Source organism: Manduca sexta, chromosome 9 (assembly GCF_014839805.1).
Source record: "Manduca sexta isolate Smith_Timp_Sample1 chromosome 9, JHU_Msex_v1.0, whole genome shotgun sequence".
Lineage (NCBI taxonomy): Eukaryota > Metazoa > Arthropoda > Insecta > Lepidoptera > Sphingidae > Manduca > Manduca sexta.
This window is the reverse complement of record NC_051123.1, coordinates 2162275-2187503: the sequence shown is the minus strand read 5'-3', so window position 1 is coordinate 2187503 and position 25229 is coordinate 2162275. Positions and strand designations below refer to the sequence as shown.

The 25229-nt window shown below is 36.9% G+C and overlaps 2 protein-coding genes across 4 annotated transcripts; one reads left to right on the top strand and one right to left on the bottom strand.

The window, feature by feature from the left end:
* Positions 1–1787: 1787 nt before the first annotated feature.
* Positions 1788–11923, top strand: LOC115442674 (N-acetylglucosamine-6-sulfatase). 3 transcript variants are annotated; one of them, XM_030167794.2, is made up of 10 exons: positions 1788–1989; positions 3377–3584; positions 3655–3714; positions 5245–5445; positions 7015–7167; positions 7619–7786; positions 8597–8798; positions 9222–9529; positions 10934–11050; positions 11583–11923. In XM_030167794.2, exons 2-10 carry the CDS (start codon positions 3480–3482, stop codon positions 11751–11753), a joined length of 1485 nt encoding a protein of 494 aa, XP_030023654.2. In that variant the 5' UTR covers positions 1788–1989; positions 3377–3479; the 3' UTR covers positions 11754–11923. The 3 variants fall into 3 exon arrangements, with proteins under 3 accessions (XP_030023654.2, XP_030023655.2, XP_030023656.2); XM_030167795.2 differs by having other exon boundaries at positions 1807–2068; XM_030167796.2 differs by lacking the exon at positions 1788–1989 and adding an exon at positions 2058–2186.
* A 565-nt stretch (positions 11924–12488) lies between these two features.
* Positions 12489–24523, bottom strand: LOC115442679 (DNA cross-link repair 1A protein). Its single transcript, XM_030167803.2, has 12 exons — positions 24352–24523; positions 23295–23375; positions 18264–19386; positions 17783–17923; positions 17192–17303; positions 16672–16815; positions 16067–16212; positions 14653–14819; positions 14298–14418; positions 13532–13647; positions 12951–13065; positions 12489–12610 (listed from the first exon to the last, which is right to left on the bottom strand). The coding sequence occupies exons 1-11, from the start codon at positions 24436–24438 to the stop codon at positions 12958–12960; spliced, it is 2346 nt and encodes a 781-aa protein (XP_030023663.2). The 5' UTR covers positions 24439–24523; the 3' UTR covers positions 12489–12610; positions 12951–12957.
* Positions 24524–25229: the final 706 nt, after the last annotated feature.

Below are 25229 nucleotides of genomic sequence, written 5' to 3'. Positions count from 1 at the left end.
AAGAAAGTAAGTTTTTTACTGGATAAAGCGACGGTTATGTCATTTGTTACTTGGCAGTCATAATTCGAAACTGTGCATGAAATTCAAGAAATTCTTTTATTTATGCACTAAAGAATTTCAGTGCTCTTAGTTCTAAATTCTAATGTATATAAAGGTTAGTGTTGCTTAATTAATAATCCTTAAAGAAAGAGATCACTTAAAATTGTCTCTTGTGCTAAATCTATGACTCAAGTAACACTGCGAAAACAATTCTAAACGCGACTCATCAACAGAATGAAGCCACTAACTGCCAAAATTTTACTGGATGAGTCGAGCCGCTTATAGGACTCCATGGTGTGCTTTTGAAGAACGATCGGCCACGCTCATAGAAAATGTATAACGTACCTAGAGGATTTCTGTAATATTATGACGAGTTGGTGTAACGTGTCGCATGCAAAATTTATTGAATCGAGCGTATTTTTGTTTCCGGAAAGATTAGAGATATCATTATATGTAAACTATATGCCATCCAAATATACAACTTTAATCTTATCTGGTACAAATTCTTTTCCCGAGGAACCGATTTAAGTCAATAAAGTCCTAGAAATGAATTTTCAATAACTGGAAATTAAACCAAGGGTTGCAGTCTACAAATTATAAACTTTACCAACCAACGACAATTACATCTAACAAACAAGTTTATTTTTATAGCTATTCACTGCCAATATATTGGAGAATCCGCGTGGGATCATCATATCGGACAAGAGGCGGTTTCATTCATAATATAAAGACCATTGTACCTCATCCCGACTTCGACAAATTCTTCTACACCAACGACATTGCGGTGATTGTTGTCACAAAACCTTTTATATTTGGCAAAAAAGTAAAACAAGGAACAATACTAAAATATGGGGCTGAAGTTATGCCTAACTCGGTATGCACTTTGGTGGGCTGGGGAGTCTTGGAAGTGAGTATTATTAATGTTTCATACAAGAAAGTTAATGAATTATGTTCACTTTAAAGCAATGAAACCAAAATTGAGATGAAGGACGGCTCCTGGACTATAATCGTATGTAATATAATATTGTTATCTGCAACGTACTATTCCATGTATCAATTCCGACTTTATACACTGACAGTCGGTTACTACACGATGAATAGGTGTGTCTACAATCGACATCCACCTTTAGTGTCATTGTATCATGAAACCATCACTATCCCGACTTTCATCCCGTTTAATGTTAATAAAATTCGTATATATTTTTTTACGAATATAAAGAAGATGGCTGATCCCAGGAGATAACTTCGAACAAATGAAGTGATATTTTGAACTTCCCAATTACTATAGAATACCATAGAAAATTAGGGATAAGAATTTAAATGAATTGCTTCCATATTAACAAATGAATTTATTTACAGCCAGACGGAGTCCAACCAGACCAACTTCAACGTACGAATTTATTCAGCATCGATCAAAGTATTTGCCGAATGAGATACGCTACAATCCATGCCCCTATAGCTGATTCTATGATATGTGCTGGCCGGGTAGAGGCAGGAGGACCTGATGGGTGTTACGGGGATTCCGGCGGGCCACTTATTTACAAAGGTGTCGTGGTGGGATTGGTTTCGTTTGGATATTCCTGCGGACATTTGTATTATCCCGGAGTATACACGAAAATATCACATTATACGAATTGGATTGTAAATACTGTTTTTGTAAATAAATAATTGATTTTTGCTTGTATTATTTTATTATAATTATATGAACGTTCATTGAAATATAATAATTCACTGATATTAATTTTGAATTTTGCTATGGCAACATTTCATAAACGTCATTCCAATTCTAATTGTCACATTGTTTTTGTAAATTCAATGATTTATTGATTTTCTCATAAAATTTCTTCGTTTACATCGTTGTATTTGTAAAGAATAACGCAGATTACCTATAATGGGCAAAAAGGGTGTTGTTTCATTTATCAAGGACTTCTATTACGACCCTTTTAAGTGGTAAGTTGATATAACCTTACATTTAAAATGTGGTAACTGCATTTCTGATGTAACGCAGTTTGTACATGTATTGTGTCGCGTAAGTACATCAAATGTGCATCAATACTAGTTTATTTATAATTAAAACGTAGAAGGTTTTTTAACTATTATATTATAGAGTAAATTATTGTATTGGTTTAACCACCTTTGGATATCAGGTAATATTATTGTTTTAAATATTCCTCGCGCATGAATGAATGCAAACAGGAAGTATTGCCTATTTATTCTTTAAACTATAAAATGGCACTAGACAATATAACATTTCCAGTGTTTCCGTTTCCTGTTCTGATATGTCGGTCGTAAATCGTAATCATTACGTCGGCCTATAGGACTAAGAAGTTCAGTGTACGTTTTACATCTATTTAAATCTTTGTCTTTGCTACGGTTCTAGGGTGCCTCTGTTTACCAATACACAAACTGGTTCTTTTGCTTCAATGGCACTAAAACATTTGGTGCAATCTTGCACAAAATGTAATAATCACACTCTTGTAGTTTCCCTGTGTTGCTAAGTCAGGAAATCTCAAAAGACCACTGTAGGAGAGTTTAAGGACTTTTAAGTAACTAAAACAGAAGGTGCTCGGTTTGTATTTTTTTTAGGCATTTCATACTCAAATAGTATAATTGTATTATCTCTGTATATCATATTTATAAAAAATAAAAAATTAGATTAATAAAAATTTGGCACACCATTTAAAATAAACATTTTAATACCAGCTAACCAACTATTATATTACATAATATATAAGTACAGAAAACAAGATGTAAGGTTATCCTAGGTCAGATGTAAGTAAACAACTCTCATTTAAAGATTATAAGGCTGTCATACAATATTCTTTCATATTAATTAATTTATTGAATGTAAACTATAATAATATACACTCTTAATTTGTGCCCAATATTGTAAGTTTGCTCACTATCACATCATAGGACTGAAGACACGGCAAGAACAGGTGCCCTATTTCCACCTATGCCTACCCCTTCAGTAAAGATGAGACATGTAATTAATTCATAGAAAATGTTTATTGATTGTATAATTCTATGGCTCCTAAGTAACCAATTGTATCTGGAAAAATAGCTATATTTACTTTTTAGCGTTTCATTATCAAGGTACTGCTTACTGCAAAATCTATTTCAGTCAAAAGTTAATAAACGAAATAAAACATTTCATTAAAAATCATTTACAAACTTTTTTTTAATAGGTTTGGTAGTTAACAGTGCCTGGATAACGCACCGCTAAAGAAGTGAATATTGCTATTTTTTCCATATGGTAGTTTACCGAAGAGCCATCGAATTAAGTGTGCAACTGACTTAAGTTAACCCCTCCACTGATAACGTTTTTAACTTTCAGGTCACTGGTGAAGAGTGTCGGATTTTTCTCAGTTGGCGTCGTTATCGCCAGCGAGTGCTCGGGTCTTGAAATAATGCCGGCCGTGCCACATTAAATAGCTAAAATGCTAATCTATATGCTGTTGTTTTTGTTTGTGCGTGTCTGTGAGAGTAAACCAAACTTTGTTGTTATTTTAACGGACGATCAAGATGACGTGTTGGGCGGCATGGTTAGTAGAATATAATTGTGATCAGGAATAAATGAATTAGTGAAACAATTGTTGTTTTATTTAATTTCAGGAACCGATGAAGAGTGTGCATCGGTTTATTGCGAATGAGGGAGTGACGTTTACCAGCTCTGTAAGTGTGATATTGTATATTTTTGTGGTACACGATTTAATATTGAAAATATTATGGTTGAGGGTTGGTAGACTGGTGTATAACCGGCCACAAAAATAGTTATTATTATTTTTTTACCTTTGAAGAGACGAACTTGCCGTTCGCCTGATGGTAAGCGATACGACCGCCCATAAACAGTAAAACATTATCCAACACCTTGAATTATAAATTGTTTGGTATTCCATTGCGCTCGCCACCCTGAGACATGAGATGTTATTTCGTAGTTACACTGCCAAAATGTCCTTCAAACCGGAACACAACAGTGACTAAACACTGCTGCTTGGCAGCAGAAATAGACATTGCGGTGGTACCTACCCAGGCGGACGCTCACCTATTATGAAAGACCTACCACCAGTCTACAAAAACTAACCTAAACTAAAAACAGTTTTAGTATTTTATATAAATAAAAATTACAAGAAAAATTTAAAGTGTAGGATCTGAAATTTAAAATATATTTAGCTATTTTAGCCGTCTCGGTGGCGTAGTTTTAACGTAGCACGATTGCCCTGCTGAGGCCTCGGGTTCGATTCCCATGTCGGATAGAGTTATATCAAGTTATTCTATGCAGAATCAAAGAGTCTGATATTTGTGCCGGATAAGGCTATAGCCTATAGGCTCGCCATCTAACTCATCATGAGACAAAATACACAATGCAAAAAATGAGTACTCTAATTATCTCCCTGCCACCCCTCCAGGAGTAAAACAGGTGAATGTAATTTTTTGTGAATTATATACACTCTACTATTATACTGAACATCTATTTTTAAGTACTAAAAACCTATACCATCATACTCATAATTATTGCCAAGTGATTAAAACTATAAAACCGGTAAATTCAATTACTAAGTAGTAATTGCTTATTGTTTTGAACTATTATACAACACGTATAACATATCGATGGGTTCGTCCCCTATCATATCATGGGACGGAATTGTACTCGACAGAAAGTGGGTACACCTGTTGCGCCTCTGCCTACCCTTTAGGCGATAAAAGGCGTGAGTATGTGTACATGTAACATATTAATTAATATGTACGTACTATGTAAATCACTTTTGATTATTAAGTACTCTAATCATTTAAGCAATACGAGTATACTCGACTACAATAAGTACTTTTTATTCAGCCTTATAAACTTCTTGGTGAACAGCTGCACTGTAAGCTAATATTCGATTTTAAATAAATAAAAACCTTTTAAGTAATATGGTGTAGGAATCGGCTACTTTATCTATTTAAGACTATGTTTATAAAATTCATAATTCTGCACTTTTATACCACTTCAAACCCAAACAATATTCCTAGTGGTTTTGCTATTAAATTGTTTAAAATTAACAAAAAATACACGATTTACCTACTTTTTTGAGAGTCTTAAAATACGTCACGCCTTTTGCCTTAGCAACGAAATCACATTTTGCCAGCCATCTTGGATCCCATATAGTGGGGGGCGGGGATTTCGCTATTTACAGAAATGTTAAGTGAGTTATTATCATGCAGTACACCGCATCACCTATTTGCTGTCCGAGCCGTGCCAGCTTCTTGACTGGCCAGTATGTTCATAACCACATGGTCCAAAATAACAGCCTGAGTGGCGGCTGTTATGACTCCAAATGGAAGTACCACGAGAGCCACACATTCGCCACTGTGCTGAAGGACGCTGGGTACAACACTTTCTATGCTGGGAAGTATATGAACCAGGTGAGTTGAAAATGACATATGTCGTCTGCTTTTAATTCCAGGTTTCAATTTAAGGCTCTCCTCTACGCACTTGACCTTGAGCATTCGTTCCATATATTTATTGCACGAATTACAGGCGGGAATATGCAAAAATTTATCAATAATCTTTATAAAATAAATTTTAGGTATTATTGAAAATTTGAAACTACCAAAATATTCTTTATTAGATTGTCTATGTAAGAGTGTAGTTTGGAAATTAAACTGATGTGTACTTTAGGAGATACACTGAATGAACAATTTTAGTGGTATACTTATTATTAAATTGATGAAACGTTATCCTCATTATTAAGCAATTAAACAACCAAAGTAAAGACAACATATTGTTAAAATATGATGTTTAATACTTTTTCCATGCATAATAAATTTTAAATAGATAGCTTCTAAAAATCGTATCAGGGCCGTTTTGCTGGGAAGATCGTCTTAAATATTTATAGGTGTGTGTTAAAAAACAGAAATTGGGTATCTCTTTCTCGTGCTTTAAGAAAATGGATATTTTATTTCCATTATTCAGGATTGGAAAAATATTTTTCGCATTCGATCTGATATCAGCAATAGGAGGAACAATCATACTAACAAACATAAAATAGTCAGAATAATATTTAAATTCATGAAAGCAATTAAATAAGTCTGAGTGTTAAGTGTTTTGTCTAAACAATGTAATATTTCATGGTCGTTTGTAAGTACTAATAACTAAATACCTATGTAAAGCATTTGATAAAGAATTTCTTAGTAGTATTCGTTATCAACTGGGGAACATAAATTCAAGTAATTTTTGTTGATAAAACATTATTTTTACATAAATGTCATTGACATATTATTTCCACTCTAAAACACAAGTTATTAAAAGTTATTTGTGTTAAATATTGCTTTTTAAAGTGGGAAGCGTCATCTTAGGGAGGCCTGACATCATGTAAAAAGGGGCGCGGGCTCCCAAGATGAGCACGTCTAACTATGAAACGGTGTACAGTACAATTGTTTGTAAATGCACATACGCCTACATTTACAAAAAAAAATTGTTGTTTTATTTTTCACTAGCGACCCGCCCCGGCTTCGCACAGATGCAATGCTGACTATTTAATGGATGTTATTATTATACATATAAACCTTCCTCTTGAATCACTCTATCTATTAAAAAAAACCGCATCAAAATCTGTTGCGTAGTTTTAAAGATTTAAGCACACATAGGGACAGAGAAAGCGACTTTGTTTTATACTATGTAGTGATATTGACATAGTTCGCGGTTACTATAATTTATATTATAAATTTAAAGGCTATATAGACTTCACACACCCTGAAATTCTTATTGAGAACTTCCCATGTATGTAGGTTTCATCACGATGTTTTCCTTCACCATTAAAGCAAGCGATAATTCACAAAGAATACACACATAACTTAGCTATGCTACTTAGCTTAACTTAAAAGTCAGAAGTGTGTGCCCTTGGGATTTGAACCTGCGGACATTCGTCTCGGCAGTCCGTACCACACCCAACTAGGCTATCGATTCACGCTATACGCCATTTTAATTTTCAGTACGGGACCAAAGACGCCGGTGGACCCGAACTAGTGCCTCCAGGCTGGACGGAATGGCACGGATTAGTCGGAAATTCGGTGTACTACGACTACGTGATATCGAACAATGGGGTACCCACACACTCAACTAATGAGTACCTCACTGATGTTATTGTAAGTTAACATTCGGAAGAATTTGAGTGTAAAGTTAAACGCGTGCGCAACATCTTAGCTTCGAAGCTAAAAGTCGATTTTGATTTATATATTGTTGTTTGAAAGGGAATGAGGATCTAGTGTTTATATATAAACAACTGAATGACTAGACATTTTGATTTGTGATGTTTGAAAGGGATGATCTAGACTTGTAGTGTTTTAAATTAGACAACAGAATGATTAACTAGATGGTAATTTGAAGTTGTAAGTTTGATCAGCTTTTTTGTGGCTGACTGAACTTAGTGTAGTACTTACAGCCTCATGGGCAGGGGGTGTATTAAGTTATTGGTCATTCGAAGTCTTCGAAAAAATCGCGACAAAATCCAAAAAATAGTTTAATAATTTTAATAAAAATGACTTCCTTTTAAACCACTATGCAGCTCATGGTCTCCGTTCTAATCCTTCCCCTCAGCGCGAGCTCGGCATCAGCTACGTGGAGAACCAGACGGAGGCGGCGCCGTTCCTGATGGTGCTCGCGCCCCCCGCCCCCCACCAGCCCTTCACCGCCGCGCCGCGACACAACGGCACCTACCACAACGTCACGGCGATCAGGCATCCCAACTTCAATGTCGCTGTCGAGGTCAGTTTGCAATAGTTTATTTATACATATTATAAAACAAAGTTCCATTTTCTCTGTCTGTATGTTATCGATTTTGTCAAAATCTACTGAACGGATTTTTATGAAATTTGGTATGGAGTTTAAGACCCACTCGACTGCGTCGGTGGCGTAGTTATACTGCATGCACGGAACGGCAGAGCTCTGAGGTCCTGGCTTCGAATCCCGGGTCGGGCAGTGATATTTAGGTTTTTCTGTTCAGTATCAGCCCGAAAACTGGAATTTCTGCCCTATTTGGCGATAGACGGAACACACTTGGCAAAAAGTGGGTGCCCTGGTTGCGCCTCCGCATATCTCTTCGGGGATAAATGCGTGATGTTGTGTGTGTGTGCGTGTGCGTGTGTGTGTGTTTAAGCCCCTGGGCAGATTATACATTATTTTCTATCCCGGGAAAGTATATAGCGGGACTTTTATCCCGGACAATTCCTTCACGCTACTTATAATGTATGGATTTGCTGATTTTCTTCTTTCATCGTTTCTTTACGTTCATCCATGACTTTCCTATTTTGAAATATATTGCCCATACGAGGCCTCCCCCGTTTCTTCTTTCATCGTTTCTTTACGTTCATCCATGACTCCTATTTTGAAATATATTGCCCATACGAGGCCTCCCAGTCCACGAGGTGGACAAATGACCTCATAAAATTCGCAGGAGGTCACTGGATGCAGACCACTTAGTTCGATCTGGATATATTTGTGGGAGGCCCGTGTTCAGCAGTGGACATCTTGCGGCTAATGATGATTGCCCATAAAAAAATCATATATTCTTCATAGGATAAACACTGGCTCATACGGATGCCTCCATCACCTCTCCCGGATACAATGATACCGGAGCTGGACAGGGTGTACCGTTCCCGCTGGGAAGCGTTGTTAGCTGTCGATGAAATGGTCGCTGATGTGGTCAACGCGCTGGAATCTAACTCGCTTTTGGATAACACATATTTGATTTATACGTCTGATAATGGTTATCATATTGGTGAGTTTATTTACCTATTTATTAAAGGGCAGATGTCTTCATACACAGGAACATCAACAGTTAACACATACAATTAATATTAGTTCAGTTTTCTTAGTATAGTATTGTACTATTGTTATAGTGTGAGATGTGGAAATTGTTTATTATGCTTGGATATAACTAAAAAGAAAGATGGCTAATGTAAGGAAATATAGAAACAAATATAGTGTATTAAAACCAATGAATTTGTGATTACTCATAATAAATGTTGCTAGTTATCAATATTATAAACAAAAAAACAACTAATTAATAAATCACTAAAGCTACTTAACAACTAAGACAGTATTATTTTATTTAATCAGATACATCAACGGTGCAAAAACCAATATAGCAAAAAACGTGGTAATATAAATAAAAAAATATGTAAATAAATTTCTATTTCAGGTCAATTCTCTCAAGCGTACGACAAGCGACAGCCTTACGAAACAGATATAAAAGTACCACTACTAATAAAAGGGCCAGGAATAAAGAAAAACGTGAAAAACCACCAACCAGTACTAAACATAGACTTGGCACCAACCATCATAGAGTTAGCCGGTCTAGAAGTGCCAAGGAGTATGGACGGACGGCCCATAGACTTACAAAACGAGAATGAGACGGAACGATACATGCTAATCGAGTATTACGGCGAAGGTCAAGATGGTACGGTTGATCAGAATTGTCCTTGGATTTATGACAGCGATAATCTGGCGGTAAGGGTTTCACAGCTGATTTCGAATGCACGCCCATGCACAGGGGACATTTGTCTGAGCCCTAGGCACACAGTGAATATGTATACCCCATGGTTGCAATAGGGTACCGGACTCATTTTTGTTCTTTACTATTATCAAATATTTACATAATATAAATTATAACACAGAAAGAATTATTAAAATCCGGTAAAAAATCAACAAGTTATAAGTCTTTGAATTTCGGTGGAAGGGGTAATTAACAAGAAACAGAAAAGAGACGAAATACCCACATGTGACGTCATCGGGAATTACGACGCGTGCGAAAGAAAGAGATCAAGCGATATCCCCACATCGCGCCCACTTCTGCACATTACAATATTTTAAATATGAATTACTCGCTCATTTTTTAACCAATTTTTATGCAGTTTTCGCAGGAGTGCTTCTTTTTCGTATTATTAACCATTACATATAGAATAATGTACAAAATCAAGCATAGGCCGGTCCCCTATTACACATAGGGGTCTATGAAGGACTCGTGAACATTTCCTCCCCTAAGCACTCCGCCCATCCTATTACTTCCTCTTCCTTCTCTTTCTTTCCTTCCCTATTTCTCCTCTTCCTCTCTTCCTCCAGGGACCCACAGTCGCTAAGTCAGGGGGAACCAGTATACCGTCTGCAGGTTTCCCTTGGTTTTGACTGCGAGGTCTGTACCATAAAAAAAATGATTTCGATATACAATCCCAATACTTGACTTCGATCCGTAGATCAATTTCAATCCATTTGTAAATGTCAGAAAATCCTTTGTTCTTATTGGCCATTTCACTTAATGGGTCAAAAAAGTGATTGCGATTGAATAAAGCGATTAGGATCGTTAATTGATAACGGCGATTAGTCGATAACAAAATTATCGATTTACATATCGATATTAAAATGTGATAGTTACTTGTGTAGATATTTATATTTTAAAATAAACTTTTTGTTTAATTTTACACTTAATATTATACAAATAGGCATGGTTAGTGCACTGTATGCGTGTGGGGAAAAATAACACTCGAGCGTTCAGTATCTAAGCCGTTTATTTGCAAACTAAACTGAGCACTGTCGTATGATTAGTGGGGCGGTACAATATGAATCTACCCGCATTGTAACAATAATAATTAAATTTTCAATCTACATTACCATGTTACGTATAATTTAAAAAGTAATTCTTTAGCAAATACATTTAGTTCCGTCATAGTGGTCCACAAAAACGAATCGCGTTCCGGGATCAGCCTGTGTATATCTGGTTTCAACAGGCCGGCATAATTGTATCGACTGCCCAGCGATAATCTTTTCTCGTCAGTTGACATTCTATCGGACCCCACCCCACTTACCATCAGGTTCAATAGGGTCAAGTGCAAGTATAAAAAAAATAAAATGTTACAGCAATGCTACCCGCAATACGAGTGCAAGTGTCAAGATTCCAAAAACAATACGTTTGCATGTTTGAGGCATATCGGTGAAAGGATCAATAGGAAGTATTGCATGTTTGATGACAACGAGGTAAAAATATTTTATATGTTTTTCTGTAATAGTACGATGGGCAAAATTTGCCAAAATTCAAAACTCACTGGCAGAATTATTGCCACATTAAAAAATAAACCTTTCAGTTATTTATGATAGTTTATTAAAAAAAATGCAATAATAAAGATATGACAAAAAATAATTATAAATGTCCCTTATTGTACTTGAAGTTAAAATGCAGAGAAGTGGACAATTAATATTTCTAACTCCTCCGTATCTTTCTATTTGATTAATTTCGTTGCGAGATAAAGACAGATTAGTGTTCCCTGAAACTCGCCGAACTTCACCGTTCGGTGTCTTAAAATGCGTGCCACTGCTGATCCTGGCTTACAGGAGTTGTACTGGTTGCAAGGGAAAGGTCTCTAAAATCTCCAAAATTCTGGTCCAAAGATTAATAATGTCGTTTGTTTGTCTTTTAATATCAATTGCAAAATAATAAATTATTCGGTTTACAAGTTCGAAGGACCAAAAGTGTTGTCAATTGTAATAATTTTTTTGTGATATTTTCCAGGGTTTCACGGAGATGTACGATCTCTCAGACGATCCTTACGAGATGACCAACATTATCGACCAGACATTCCCGGCCGTCAAACATTGGTACCAACTTACTTTGTCACAACTATTGATATGCAGCGGCGCCGCTAAATGTGACAACCCTTTGGAAGGGTCTAACCTTGTTTAATATTCAGCTCATACTACCTTTACTCACTGCTGGCTGATTTGATTTGTTAATTAGTGGAAGATAGTAATTGTTATTTGATCAGTCGTCCAATTTGATCCAATACATTTAAATGCATAGAAAATTTCGCACAAAGCTATGTATGTTTGTTTGAAATAAAGGTGTGAAATACATTTTTTTGTTTCAATAACCTAAGTTCTTTAAATGTATTCGTGAATGAATTCAATGGAGCGTATTTCGGTATTTATAAGAAAACACATGTATTTGAGAAACAAAAAATTAAACTGCATTTAAAAGAAATGTAAAGTGTTACAAATACACGCACCCATCACTTTACGGTCCACTGTTAAGCGCCTGCTTGCAACCCTGTAATAGGGACTGTAATGAGCATGAAATGAGGTCTCTTTTTGTTAATCAATTTTGAAAGCTGGAAAATACGTAGTATGTATAGAGAAATAATTGTATGACGGCGTGTCTAATGAAAGTCAACGTCAAGAGTGACCCCGTCAGTCACTCTAGCGGAGCGACGTGTCGACGGTAGCGGGGCGACCATCTTTACTTGGCTTTTGGTGGTACAGAACGGCCAGATATTTATTCATTTATTTATTTATTAATAGACACCATTGATTTATAACACAAAAGATACATGTCTCAGATCCACAATATTAGGCACTTATTCTAGGTAATAAACCTTTGCAGTAAATAAAAAGTCTTAAGAAAACTAAAAAAAACACCAAAGAATTTCAAAATCATTTAATACAAATCAATTAACTTTTTATAAATACATCCTATAATACAACAATATCAAAAATACATCACAGTCTTGTATGGCGGCTTAAAAATGCATTTGTACAATTTATCTGAAACAAATAAAATGCTCCAATCAGTGGGTAGTGTATTTCTACTGCCAAGCAGTGGTGACATATTATTTATATTACTTTTTTGTGAGATATCATTTTCCTGCATGATATGGCGATAGGTTCAGCCCCTATCACATTACAGGACAGAATACATACGGCGAAAAGTGTGAGCACCTGTTGTATACCACTTAGACCATTAACAACGTACATAAATGCGTACGTGTGTGCGTGCATGCGTGCGTACGTGTGTGTGTGTGACATAAACTTTCAATTATCACAGATGTGCCCGAATTATTTTGTCGCGTTCTTTCTGGTTTGCCATCCTAGATATAATAGTTACCTTAAAATCAGCTCACAACTGGCACCTGGTGCCGGCCGTGCATACTGAAGAAGTCCGTCATGCGGCTCTGGCAGTGTGCCTCGTCCTTGTACACCAGCGGGCACGGGAAGTACTTCTGTAAAGAGGGAGTGTTAGAGCCGTGTCAATAAACCAATCTCAACTTCCAATAGTCAAGTAGACATTCATTATGTAATTATAAAGCTTATTCCATCTGAGTGGGCGTTAAAAACAAAATTCAGCTGTCAAAATTTGTTGTAACTTAAAATAACGTTTGAAATATTTATATCTGTTTAATAGCGACAACCTAAGTTTTTGACTAACAGGACAATATCTCAGCTTATATCGCACTTCAGAGCAAAACTGAGTTACATCTATTAATACAGCCCTATGTCATTGGACTGGAAAAAAAATCTTAAATCATGAAGCCTTGGAAGTGATTAAAGCTTCATGTATTTCTTGCACGGAGTATTACGAAGAGTGGCGTCTTTTGTTTTTAAATCTTTAGTTTTGAAGACCCACCAAACGTGCGAACATAGCCGTATTTAATATACATAAGATATTATTTATGCATAATTATTTACCTGAACTGCCTTCACACCTCCCGAAATGTCGACGGTCGGTATGACCTGTTTCGGCTTCAAGTATTTCACGAACCGAATCAACTCGGAGAAACTGGAATGTTCACTGTAAGGGATACCTGTTGGAAATATAAATATTAAAAATATTATACCGTCAATCTACAAGATATTAGTCCTCACATTTTAAAAGGGTTAATTTTGAAATTATGTTTTATGTCAACGCGGATGTTAGATATCGAGATAAAATTAGCTCTCGGATTTTATTACACAAACAAAAATAGAAAAACAGATTTGGATGAAATTTTTCTCACTGACCAACTATTTCCAGAATTAAAACTAAACACAAGTACACGGGCGAATCCTGTGCTTAGCAACGGCAGTGTCCCAGGCAAAAAAACTATAAGAACAAAGGGTATGAAACACGAAGATTACCAGAAGCAAAGAAAATAATTAGGAAAGGGATCCGTTCGCAAGCCATCTCTTGGGTCCTCTCAATGTGACATTGACATTTACGTGTGTCGCGGGAATATAACCTTATATACTACATAATAAGGTTGTTTTTCCCTGACACGCGTAATGTCATGTGGCTGTCGGGCTCGCCGGCAAGCCAAGAGCGGACACACGAGTTAAAGCCCCAATGTGTAGATAACACGATATTATACAGATTTTATTTTGTGTCTCGGCTCGCAACCAACATCCTCTGTGGATTTCATGCGAAAAACAAGCAAAAAGGGGGGGGGGGGGGGAGTAAGCTGTTGGGCGTGTTTACCGTGTATGGCGACCATGTCCCGCTCGACGCTGGAGTTCTTGCCGTTCTCCCAGCCGCTCGGCTTGAACGCCACCACCTCGTTGAACGCGCCCTGCAGGCTGTCTAGGTAGCTGCGCAGCTTCTGGAATATAACACCAGTTATACAGTAGTAGCAGCGGCGATAGGTCTAGTTGGGAGTGGGACTGCCAAGAGGAAAATCCACAGGATGAAAACTTAAGGATACATCTGATTTTAATAAGTTTAATCTTTGTGAATTATCGTTTGTTTTAACGGTGAAGGAAAACACTGTAAGGAAACCTGAATTTTGAGGGTATATAAAGTGTGTAAGGTGGTGAGTCTTGGTGCTGGCGGTCACCTCGTGCGTGAGGTCCCGCATGGGCACGACGTGCAGCTGGCAGGCGTGCGGCGGCGCGTGGCAGAAGCTGCGCCCCTCCACCGCCTGCAGCACGCGGTCCTTCTCCGGGCACGCCCACACCGAGCACCCCACGCGCCGCGCCATGCCCAGGAAGAACTTCTCCTTACCTGGACCACACAGCAAATAACATCTCAAAATGGTAAGATCGGATGCGGGGCGAGCGAACTCGTCGCCGATTGCACCCACGCCCCGCGTACACGTTCGCCGACAAATCATCAGTGCGCTTAGAATATAACAAAAAAACACGACACGACTCTGCGTCGTTATTGTGATTGGTTGAGAGACTGACACGTGACTGACCTCTCGACCAATCACCAACGTCAAAATTGAACATCGACTTACAAACTAAGTTTTTTTTTGGGACATTCTAATGAGATCTCGCTCGCATTCATTCGTTAATATTTGTATGGTTTGTGGTCTTGGGGGAGTAAAATACATTTAGCCACAAAGAGAATTTTATTTTATGCATTATTTTACAGGATAGAACAAAGAAAACTGCGTCGTTGGCGTAGTTTTATTATGGTACGACTGCTGTGCTTAGGTCTCGGGTTCGATGCATTTATTATACGTGCATAGCAAAGCGACCCACTGCACCTGATGGTAAGAGTGGTAGGATCCAGACTTTAATCAAAAAATTATAATTTTTATTAAGGTTGTGTTAGGTACCGGTTATAACTATTAATATTTTTTAATTTTATACCTTTCTTTTGTGGTAATCGCAATGTAAGCACAAATATAACCATTTGCACCTAATTTGGGTTCTATTAGCAAGAATCGGATTAAAGATTGAGATTGGGATCGTTTAATGAAAATGGAAAGTCGATTAGCCCGCTAACCATCTGTTCTATATGTACATTAGAACACACAGTACTCAATAGTTTCAATTTATCTTAGTCCACACTTTAAGTAATTAGCTAGTATAAGGGCGCAAAGTTTAGGAATACAATCTAGTTTTATGTTTGTATATACTATAATTAGTTATAGCTTTTGATTGTAATCTGTTTTGCGTCTTAATTTAAAAAATAAATAAATAAACATTATAGGTATATGCATAATTACTCATTGTTGTCTGTCAAGTTTGGGCAACTAATAAAAAAGTGTTTTATAAAAGGCTGTATTAATTAATTAAATGCAAAATATAACCCCACTCCCGGGAGACGCAGCGTAGGCAGGCGCCCACGAGATGGACCGACGATCTGGTCAAGGTCGCCGGAGTCCGATGGATGAGGGCGGCCCAGAACCGATCCCTGTGGCGCTCAATGGGAGAGGCCTATGCCCAGCAGTCGACGAGTCCCAGCTGATGATGATGATGATGATGAAAATACCATCAATACCAATTATAATGTACACTCACCTATAGTGTAAGTCCCACATACGATCAAAACGGACGAGAACTTCTTCCCAGCCTTCTCTAGATTGAGTTTCTTTTGCCGCAGTATGTAGAGGGCCATTTCCAAACTCTGGTCTTGTGTCGGGAAGTCGTAGCGAGGGTTGCAGTAACTGAAATAGATTTGTATAAGGATTTCTTCTGTTTACGCAAATTTTAGACATTAAAATAAAACTATTTTGCTGTTTTTTTATTTTATATTTCTTCCCGACGTTTCGAAGACTTGTGGTCACAGGGAAGACTGAGGCGTTGGTCATCCGCAAAGTCAAAGTTACAATTTCTACCTTAATTTTTATTTTAGCTATTGGTGATTCGCTGATCCGAGCTACGCAGAATTCATTATTAAAGCATAGAGTGATGTCCATACCAAAATATCGACCCATAAATAATAAAAAAAAGAGTAAAAAATATTATGCCTACTAAGCGTTATAAAATAACGTTAATTTTCGAAATCCTTTATATTTATCTAACCTAGATACAACAGCATGGAACTATATTCAATTTATCAAATTTTTTGACTTCTGGATTCAACATATCTGTTAAAAATTTATATCAATTTGTAGTATACTCACGTAGTATCCAAATAAATGGTGTGTATATCCTTGTTCCAGAATATGGGATAGGACTCCATGGTAGGCGAGGCTCGGAAGTCCCCCGTGTGCAGTAACGACTTACCATTGGGCAGAGTAAATATTAACATCACTGCTCCGGGACAACTGAAAAAACAAATTATCTATATAAATTAAAATTAGTTTTTTTGTGTCTAGGTGTTCCTGAAGTCAACATTGGGGGAAATCTGCGAAGGGGATACTAGAATCCCCCGGCTCAGTGGACAAAAACAAACTATTGGAAATAATAAGTCTTAACATCTCATATTTCAGGATAACAAGCGAAGGAGAATATGAAACAATACTTGGTAATTAAAGGTGTTGGATGGTGTTTCTGCTGTTTATGGGCGGTCGTATCGCTTACCATCAGGCGAACGGCAAGCTCGTGACATTCAAAGCAATAAAAAAACATCAGTCAGCTTACGTTTTAGACAAACTATTTATGACACGCAGAGACAATAAAGATTAATATTCGTATACTCACTGGTTGGCATCAACAGCGGTGACTTCCACACCTTCGACCCGCACCGTCTCGTCCACGTTTATCACGTGGATGCACTTCGGATTGACGCCCAACCGGGACATGCACAGATCGGCTACAAAACATTATAACTATAACCAGGATTTTTTTTGTCATAAATTTTTTTTTGGGGCGTGCTAATTCTCCCAAATTATAAGTCCATAATTTTTTGTACCCTTATTCTTTTTTGTACTTTGAATGGCAATTTTCAAAATATTCTTTTGGGTACTACATGCCCCCAGAAAAAAAGCCCTGGTTATAACATATTTTTAGATGCGTACGCACGTACATATGTACACATACTAACACCTTTCATTCCTGAAGTGGTGTACAAATGCATAATTGGTGAACAAACTTTTGGCCGTTCGTATTCCATCTCATGATGTTATAGTGGGCGAGTCTATCGCCATATCACGTACGAAGAAGAAATACCTAATTTCATTTTGCCCCACCCGGGGATCAAACCCAAGACCTCAGCACTGCAGTCGTACCGATATACAACTACGACATCGAAGCAGTCGTAATTCCTTTAACCCAAATATAATATTAACTCACCAGTAATTTTGGAGCAAAACAACAATTTATTGAAACTCTTCTTCAGACCGGAGTAATGGTCGGAGTGAAAGTGCGTGAGGAAATAATGTTTCACGTTAGGTATCTCGCCGTAAGAGAACGCGTCTACTGCGAAATGAGTTCCTGGAAACAAGAGGGAAGTTATAACGTAACAACAATATTCATCTTTCCCCCACTTCATATCCCACTCCAATTCGTGGTTGTTGCAATATAAGTTGTGTAATTTTGTAGAATGCAGTTAGCTTAGTTCCAAAACCGACCGCTTGGATGACGGGGATTTAATCCCAGGGGAATTGACTTATATAAACTCACACAAACTTTTACCAAATGTATAAATCGAATCGAGGATATCTGCTCCCGCGCACTACGTAATACAAAAATATATAGTAATTTTAATATTTTTTCCCGGGGTATATGAGTCACGAAGGGCCTAATTTCTGTCAAAAGAAAATTCAAAATGTACCTGCTACTATCTTGTACTGAGGTATACTCTGCGGCGAAATTGCTGACTTGTTAGATTTAGACTTTACGGGCAGACTGAATTGCGTGGACTCCGTGTTCCTCCGGGGCGAGTGAGAGCTCGCGCTTTCGTTCTTAACTCTAGGAGATGGCGCCCGCGGCACTTCTGAACTCGAAGTCTTAACATCCTTGCACAATTCCTTCTTCGCTGTAGCCACTCTCGGTACCCTAGGAGATTCATTCTCTCGCTTTCCAGACTTCAGTGATCTCGCAACACGTTCCTTCACAGCGTCAGCAACACCCGAATTTTTGCTCATGTCCACCACATCACGAGCTACATTTTTGACAGGGTTCGTAACGTTCGTCGTTCTAACTTCTCTTGGTCCGGCAACTTTCGGGAAAAAAATATCGATCGACCTCTGTTTCAACTTATCACGCGATAGATTTCCATTATTCGTCAGCGGCTTTCTCTTTGTGCCTTTTGATTTATCGTCTAAAATTTTCCGTTTCACTAATTTGTAATTTGGTGGCTGGACAGTGACGTTTGTGATCTTCTCAATGGCGTTTGATTTTAAAATTAGAACCTTTAAGTTTTCTGTTGACAGTTTCTTCTTAATTTCTAGGTTTATTGCGACCTTTTTAGGCGGACTCGGCGCTGTTGCGTATGTATTGTCTGGAGAGTAATCCGTGGATGGTTCTGTGTTTTCTATGATTTCACAATCGACGTTAACGTCTTCATATCTCCTGTCGATATTAATTCTTTTTATTGCAGTTGTTTTGGTAGTGAAGTCGATGTTACTACAATCATTAATTCCAAACGATACTGCGACTATTGCTTTTTCTACATCATAGATTACTGTTTTATCACTTTTGGCATCATCTAAATTCATATGTAGTGCAGGGGATTTTGGAGCTATACAACAATTTGTTTCCTTATTAAAATTAGTTTGTACATTTATTAAATCTGTATCACATTCTGTAGACAGGTCGTCAATAGCTGAATATCCTATGCTATCTATACAATTATCATTTTTAGACACTATTTGTTTTACTTTAGGAACTAACACATTTTGGGGAACATTATTAGTATTCTGTACATTTTCCTTATTCGTTAAATCTCTTGGTATCTGAAATTAAAAATTACTTTAGATAATTTTCTAGACATAAGGATTTTTTTTTTTATTGTTTATAAGAAAAATAAAATTAGAATTTTTTTCTAAAGATTAATGACAAATGAATGGCCTTGATGGGAACAAACTCTGAAATTAATGTGGGCAGGTTTGAAACTTAGAGCAGAAAGACTTTTGACCATTTGAAATTGTGTATAAATCACTTTATTTGTAGAAACAAACAACATGAGGAAATCAACAGTCCTATGAATTCTGTACAAGAATTTTGAAGGTACCTGAAGTCTATCAACCACCTCTAAGCTAGTGTAGAGGACTAATATTTAAATCAATACTTTACAAGAAAACATTGCAACCACATTATTCATTTTTACAGGCTTAATATTTTAGAACTGAGGAAATAAATTACTGTTTACAAATTATGATTTCTTATGTTTACGCGAATGTTAGACATTGAAATTAAACTAATTTTCGGATTCTATCGCGGTGCTAGTATTTTATTTTCTCCCGACGTTTCGAAGACTTTGCAGCCTTCATGGTCACGGGGGGGACTGAGGTGTTGTTCATCCGTAAAGTCAAAGTTACAATATCTACCTACATTTTACAATTATACAACTTTTTTTAAATTTTAGCTGTTGGTGGTCCGATCTACGCAGAATGAGCTCACAGTGTCTTGAAGTCTGGCAGCCGGTCTTTTGGGTTCCGATTTAATTAAATGTAGAACTGGATATCGGGCAAACAAAAAGAAATATAGGGACCCGCGTAAAAGAACATATAGCTGACGTGAAACACCGACGCTCGACGAAGTCTGCAGTCGCTGAACACTCTGAGGGAGGCGCCAATCATTATCTGCGACTAGACAAGCCACAAATCCTCGCCAAAGAACACCGATTCCTGCCTAGGATGATTCGCGAGGCTATTGAAATTAAAAACATCCTAATTTCAATAGGGAAGATGGTTGGAAGCTTGCACAAGCCTGGGATCCAGTTCTACATTTAATTAAATCGGAACCCAAAAGACCGGCTGCCAGACTTCAAGACACTGTGAGCTCATTCTGCGTAGATCGGACCACCAACAGCTAAAATTTAAAAAAAGTTGTATAATTGTAAAATGTAGGTAGATATTGTAACTTTGACTTTACGGATGAACAACACCTCAGTCCCCCCGTGACCATGAAGGCTGCAAAGTCTTCGAAACGTCGGGAGAAAATAAAATACTAGCACCGCGATAGAATCCGAAAATTAGTTTAATTTCAATGTCTAACATTCGCGTAAACATAAGAAATCATTATGCAAACCAGTACGGACTGGAACTTGCCAACAAAATACGCCGGTTGGAGAATTTGAAAACCAAGCGCGCAAGATTCTGCACATCATTGAATTTCTTGAAGAGATGTCGTGACCACAATCTCATCCCTACGTGTGTCAAGCTTTCACCTAAGAAATACATACGAGGGAGCGCTAAAATTCTTAACCAGGCGAGTACAAAACTGTTACGAGCTACCATACACGAAACACGATCCGACCTCCAGTACATAAATAATTGTGTTGAGATTATATCCAATGAATTGAGGACAGAGTTATCAGCATTTGATTTTAAAAATTGCATCGAGACCTTAAATAAGCGCGAAACCTCAAAATATAATGAATGCAAAAATAAACATATAATAAAATACAACAAATTACTATCAAAATTAAATGTCGATAATCTTAAAAAACACCGAGTGTAGGAATGGAACGTGCGCGACCATAGATAAGATACACTCCCGCGCAAACCATGGACAACGCGCAGTAATAAATCTGTCAAAACAAACATTGGACGAAAACACAATTCAGGTTTTATCGAAAGGCTTAAATTTTGCTGTTACTCCACGAAGGATACCGTATGAAGACATTATTTGCAATGTTGAGAATAGTCTCTTCAAAAATAACTTGAAACAGGAAGATTCGGAGGCGATACGCCAAGACATTTCGTCAATTTTGCGTCAAAAGAAAGTGCCGAAACCAAATCTTCCAAAACACGAATATATCGCTTTAAAGAACTTGCGATCGATGAAGGACCTTACCATTCTCCGTGCAGATAAAGGAAATGCGACAGTAGTAATGGATACGTCAGACTACAATAATAAAATGGAACAACTTTTATCGGATGTAAGTACGTATAAAATAGTCAAATCAGACCCGACTACTAAAGTATTAAAGGCTACTAGCTCTTTAATAAAAGATTACTCCGATAAGTTAAATCTTGACGTAAACTTGCTCGTTCCTTCGTGTGCAAAACCGCCTAAACTGTATGGGTTGCCGAAAATACACAAATTAAATGCTCCGCTACGTCCCATAGTGAGTCAAATCGACACACCAACCTACAGATTGGCTCAGCACGTAGCAAAAGTGCTTTCACCACTTAGAGGAAACACTAGAGCGTCTGTGAAGGATTCATACCAATTTGTCAGCGATATTAAAGACCTAAAATTAGCTGACAATGAAACTATGGTCAGTTTTGATGTCCAGTCTCTCTTTACGAGCTTACCAGTACAAGATTGCATCAGAATTGTATCTAAGAAGTTAGCAGAGAATAACATTCCTGTGGAATATGCAGAACTACTCCAACATTGCCTTACATCTGGCTATATGTTGTGGAATAATCAGTTCTATGTACAAGTTGAGGGGGTAGCGATGGGCTCCCCTGTATCTCCGGTAGTCGCCGATATATTTATGGAGGACTTCGAGGAGACAGCCCTGAGTACAGCCCGGTCACTCCAAGGTTTTATAAACGGTACGTAGACGATACTTTCACAATTTTACCATCTGATAAAGTAACTGCATTTTTAAATCACCTTAACTCCATCAACAATAAAATCCAATTTACTATGGAGTTAGAACACAATAAATCTCTTGCTTTCTTAGATGTTTTAATCATCCGTAATCCTAATCAGACCTTAAGTCATACTGTATATCGGAAACAGACCCATACTGATAAATATCTGAACGGTGAATCTCATCACCACCCAAAACAGTTAGCTACCGTGGGCAAATCTTTGTTTCAGAGAGCACAAGGAATCTGTGACGAGAAACACCTGGCCGCTGAGCTGCAACATGTCAAGCAAGTACTGCGAGACAACAAGCTCCAAATTCCACGCCGCCGTCACAGAAACCGAGTGAAACCAGCCACAGTTGAACGTGTTCCGGTTGTATTACCATATGTAAGAGGAGTCACCGACAAGATTGGCTCAGTGTCACATACCTCTCCAAGAACCGGGAGTATACAAAATAGATTGCAACTGTGGCCTCTCTTATATCGGGCAAACAAAAAGAAATATAGGGACCCGCGTAAAGAACATATAGCTGACGTGAAACACCGACGCTCGACGAAGTCTGCAGTCGCTGAACACTCTGAGGGAGGCGCCAATCATTATCTGCGACTAGACAAGCCACAAATCCTCGCCAAAGAACACCGATTCCTGCCTAGGATGATTCGCGAGGCTATTGAAATTAAAAAACATCCTAATTTCAATAGGGAAGATGGTTGGAAGCTTGCACAAGCCTGGGATCCAGTTCTACATTTAATTAAATCGGAACCCAAAAGACCGGCTGCCAGACTTCAAGACACTGTGAGCTCATTCTGCGTAGATCGGACCACCAACAGCTAAAATTTAAAAAAGTTGTATAATTGTAAAATGTAGGTAGATATTGTAACTTTGACTTTACGGATGAACAACACCTCAGTCCCCCCCGTGACCATGAAGGCTGCAAAGTCTTCGAAACGTCGGGAGAAAATAAAATACTAGCACCGCGATAGAATCCGAAAATTAGTTTAATTTCAATGTTTACAAATTATCAATTATAACATTGTTCCTATAAAGGTATAAAATACATATAAAGCTTAAGCAAGTAGAATGTAATACTTACATCATTTAGCTTAGAATGTTCAAACAATGAATGCCTATTGTTTCTTCTTAGGGACAATGAACACCGGCTTACAATGGAATTCTAAAAATAAACAATAAAATAAATATAAGAAATTGTTTGATTAAAAGTTTTAATTTGGTTGAAAAACCTGATAAAGTGCTGATTTAAAATACAGTAGATAGCTGTAGATTTTACTGTATTTAAATTTTTAATATAGTTTAACCAAATAACTGCTTAACCATGCAACTAGTTCTCACATTTATGTGTTTAAATACTCCCTGATGTTTTGTTGTTTAATCTATCTATACTTCATTTCCTACTTACCGCACTAATAAACAATCTTTATACTATAAATGTGTTTCTTAATATGTAGATGTAAGTATACAGTTCAATTAGGGGAAAATCATTTTCCAAAACCCACATTCCCCAATTTAATTTGGAGAATCAATACTCTACCATACCTATGTAAAAAAGATGATGTGTCGCAAAAACTGTTGGTTAGGACAACTACCCTGTCAGCTTCAATATTATTATTTGGAAGTAGGCATAGTACTAATAAAGCTATACTCTCTCAGGGTGTGCTTGCTGTGGTTTATTATTTTATTGTTATAGGATAGGAAACATGTTACACCTGATATCACCTAATATGACAAAATCCTAATAAATAAATATACAACACATAAACTCAATGATGTAGTCAATTATGAAAAGGATGGGAAAATAAGTATTAAAATAAATATGAAGACTATAGTTTTGAAAATTTTTGAATTGCTTTTTTTTTATATTCACACAACAAGTTTGCACTGCACCTGATGTAAGAGGCCTTGCTTTGTAGACCTTGAAGGTTCAACATAAATGAGGTGACGGAACCATAATATAATTTTTATTTGATTGGTGTACGAAAACTAACACGCAAAAAAAAGATATGAAAATTTTTACAAAATTATATATTTGTTGAATACGCTGGCTTCCTTATATTAGGTTTTAATTTAACATCTCGCTGTTTAGTCAAATTTCGTAAGTTCGTAAGAATATTTATTTTTGCAATTTTAAATACCTGAGTTAAAGAAACGTCAGCATCGTTTCTTTTAAATCTTCTTGGGTTAAGGAGTGACGGCACGTATTCATTAATATCATCATTCATTTTAAAACATTTTAACTGAATTTAAAATTAAAAATACATGCAATTACGAATCATTTACTAATTTGACAATAATTGACAGCTGTCACCGTTGTCACTGTCATATTTTCGCTGACTTTTCCCTTTGTCTCTGGACTCTAATAAAAACTTGATAAAAAGTGGAGGCATGAAAAATAGACTATATTCAAACACGTCATCACATCTACAATCTGTTGGGCTTGTTGAAATAACATTTTTAAACTATAAAACATTAATTATGTGCCATAGTAATATTTGAAGATTCTTACACTTAACTATCTGAGTGGGATCAAGTGGGATAGACATCCTCACCAGTGGTTATAATGCTGTGGTTATTTACCAGTACCACATAACATAAAATATAAAATATTCGTCTATTTGGACAATAGCATTGAATAATTATTGTCTTGTGTAGCTTCAGATGCATGATTATAATATTTCTTATCCATAGTTTCGGAGTTCCCAAATTTTTTATTCAACTCTATAACTCTATATTGTTTATGAAAAAAAAACACGTCAGTATTTAAAACTTTATTGCCAGTTAAAAATAGCTCCCAAGATCTGTGTATCTAACACAAAATATAAATACTTTATTTACATCGAAAATAATGTCAATGACTCAAATAACATAATTTTTATTCAAAAACATAAATTACTTGAAACTTTTTATATATATTTATGCAGTTCGCAATGCATGAATCACGTAAACATACCACAACTAAAAAAATAAAACACTTTCACTGATTATATCGAGGAAAATTGAATTAAAGCTGGCA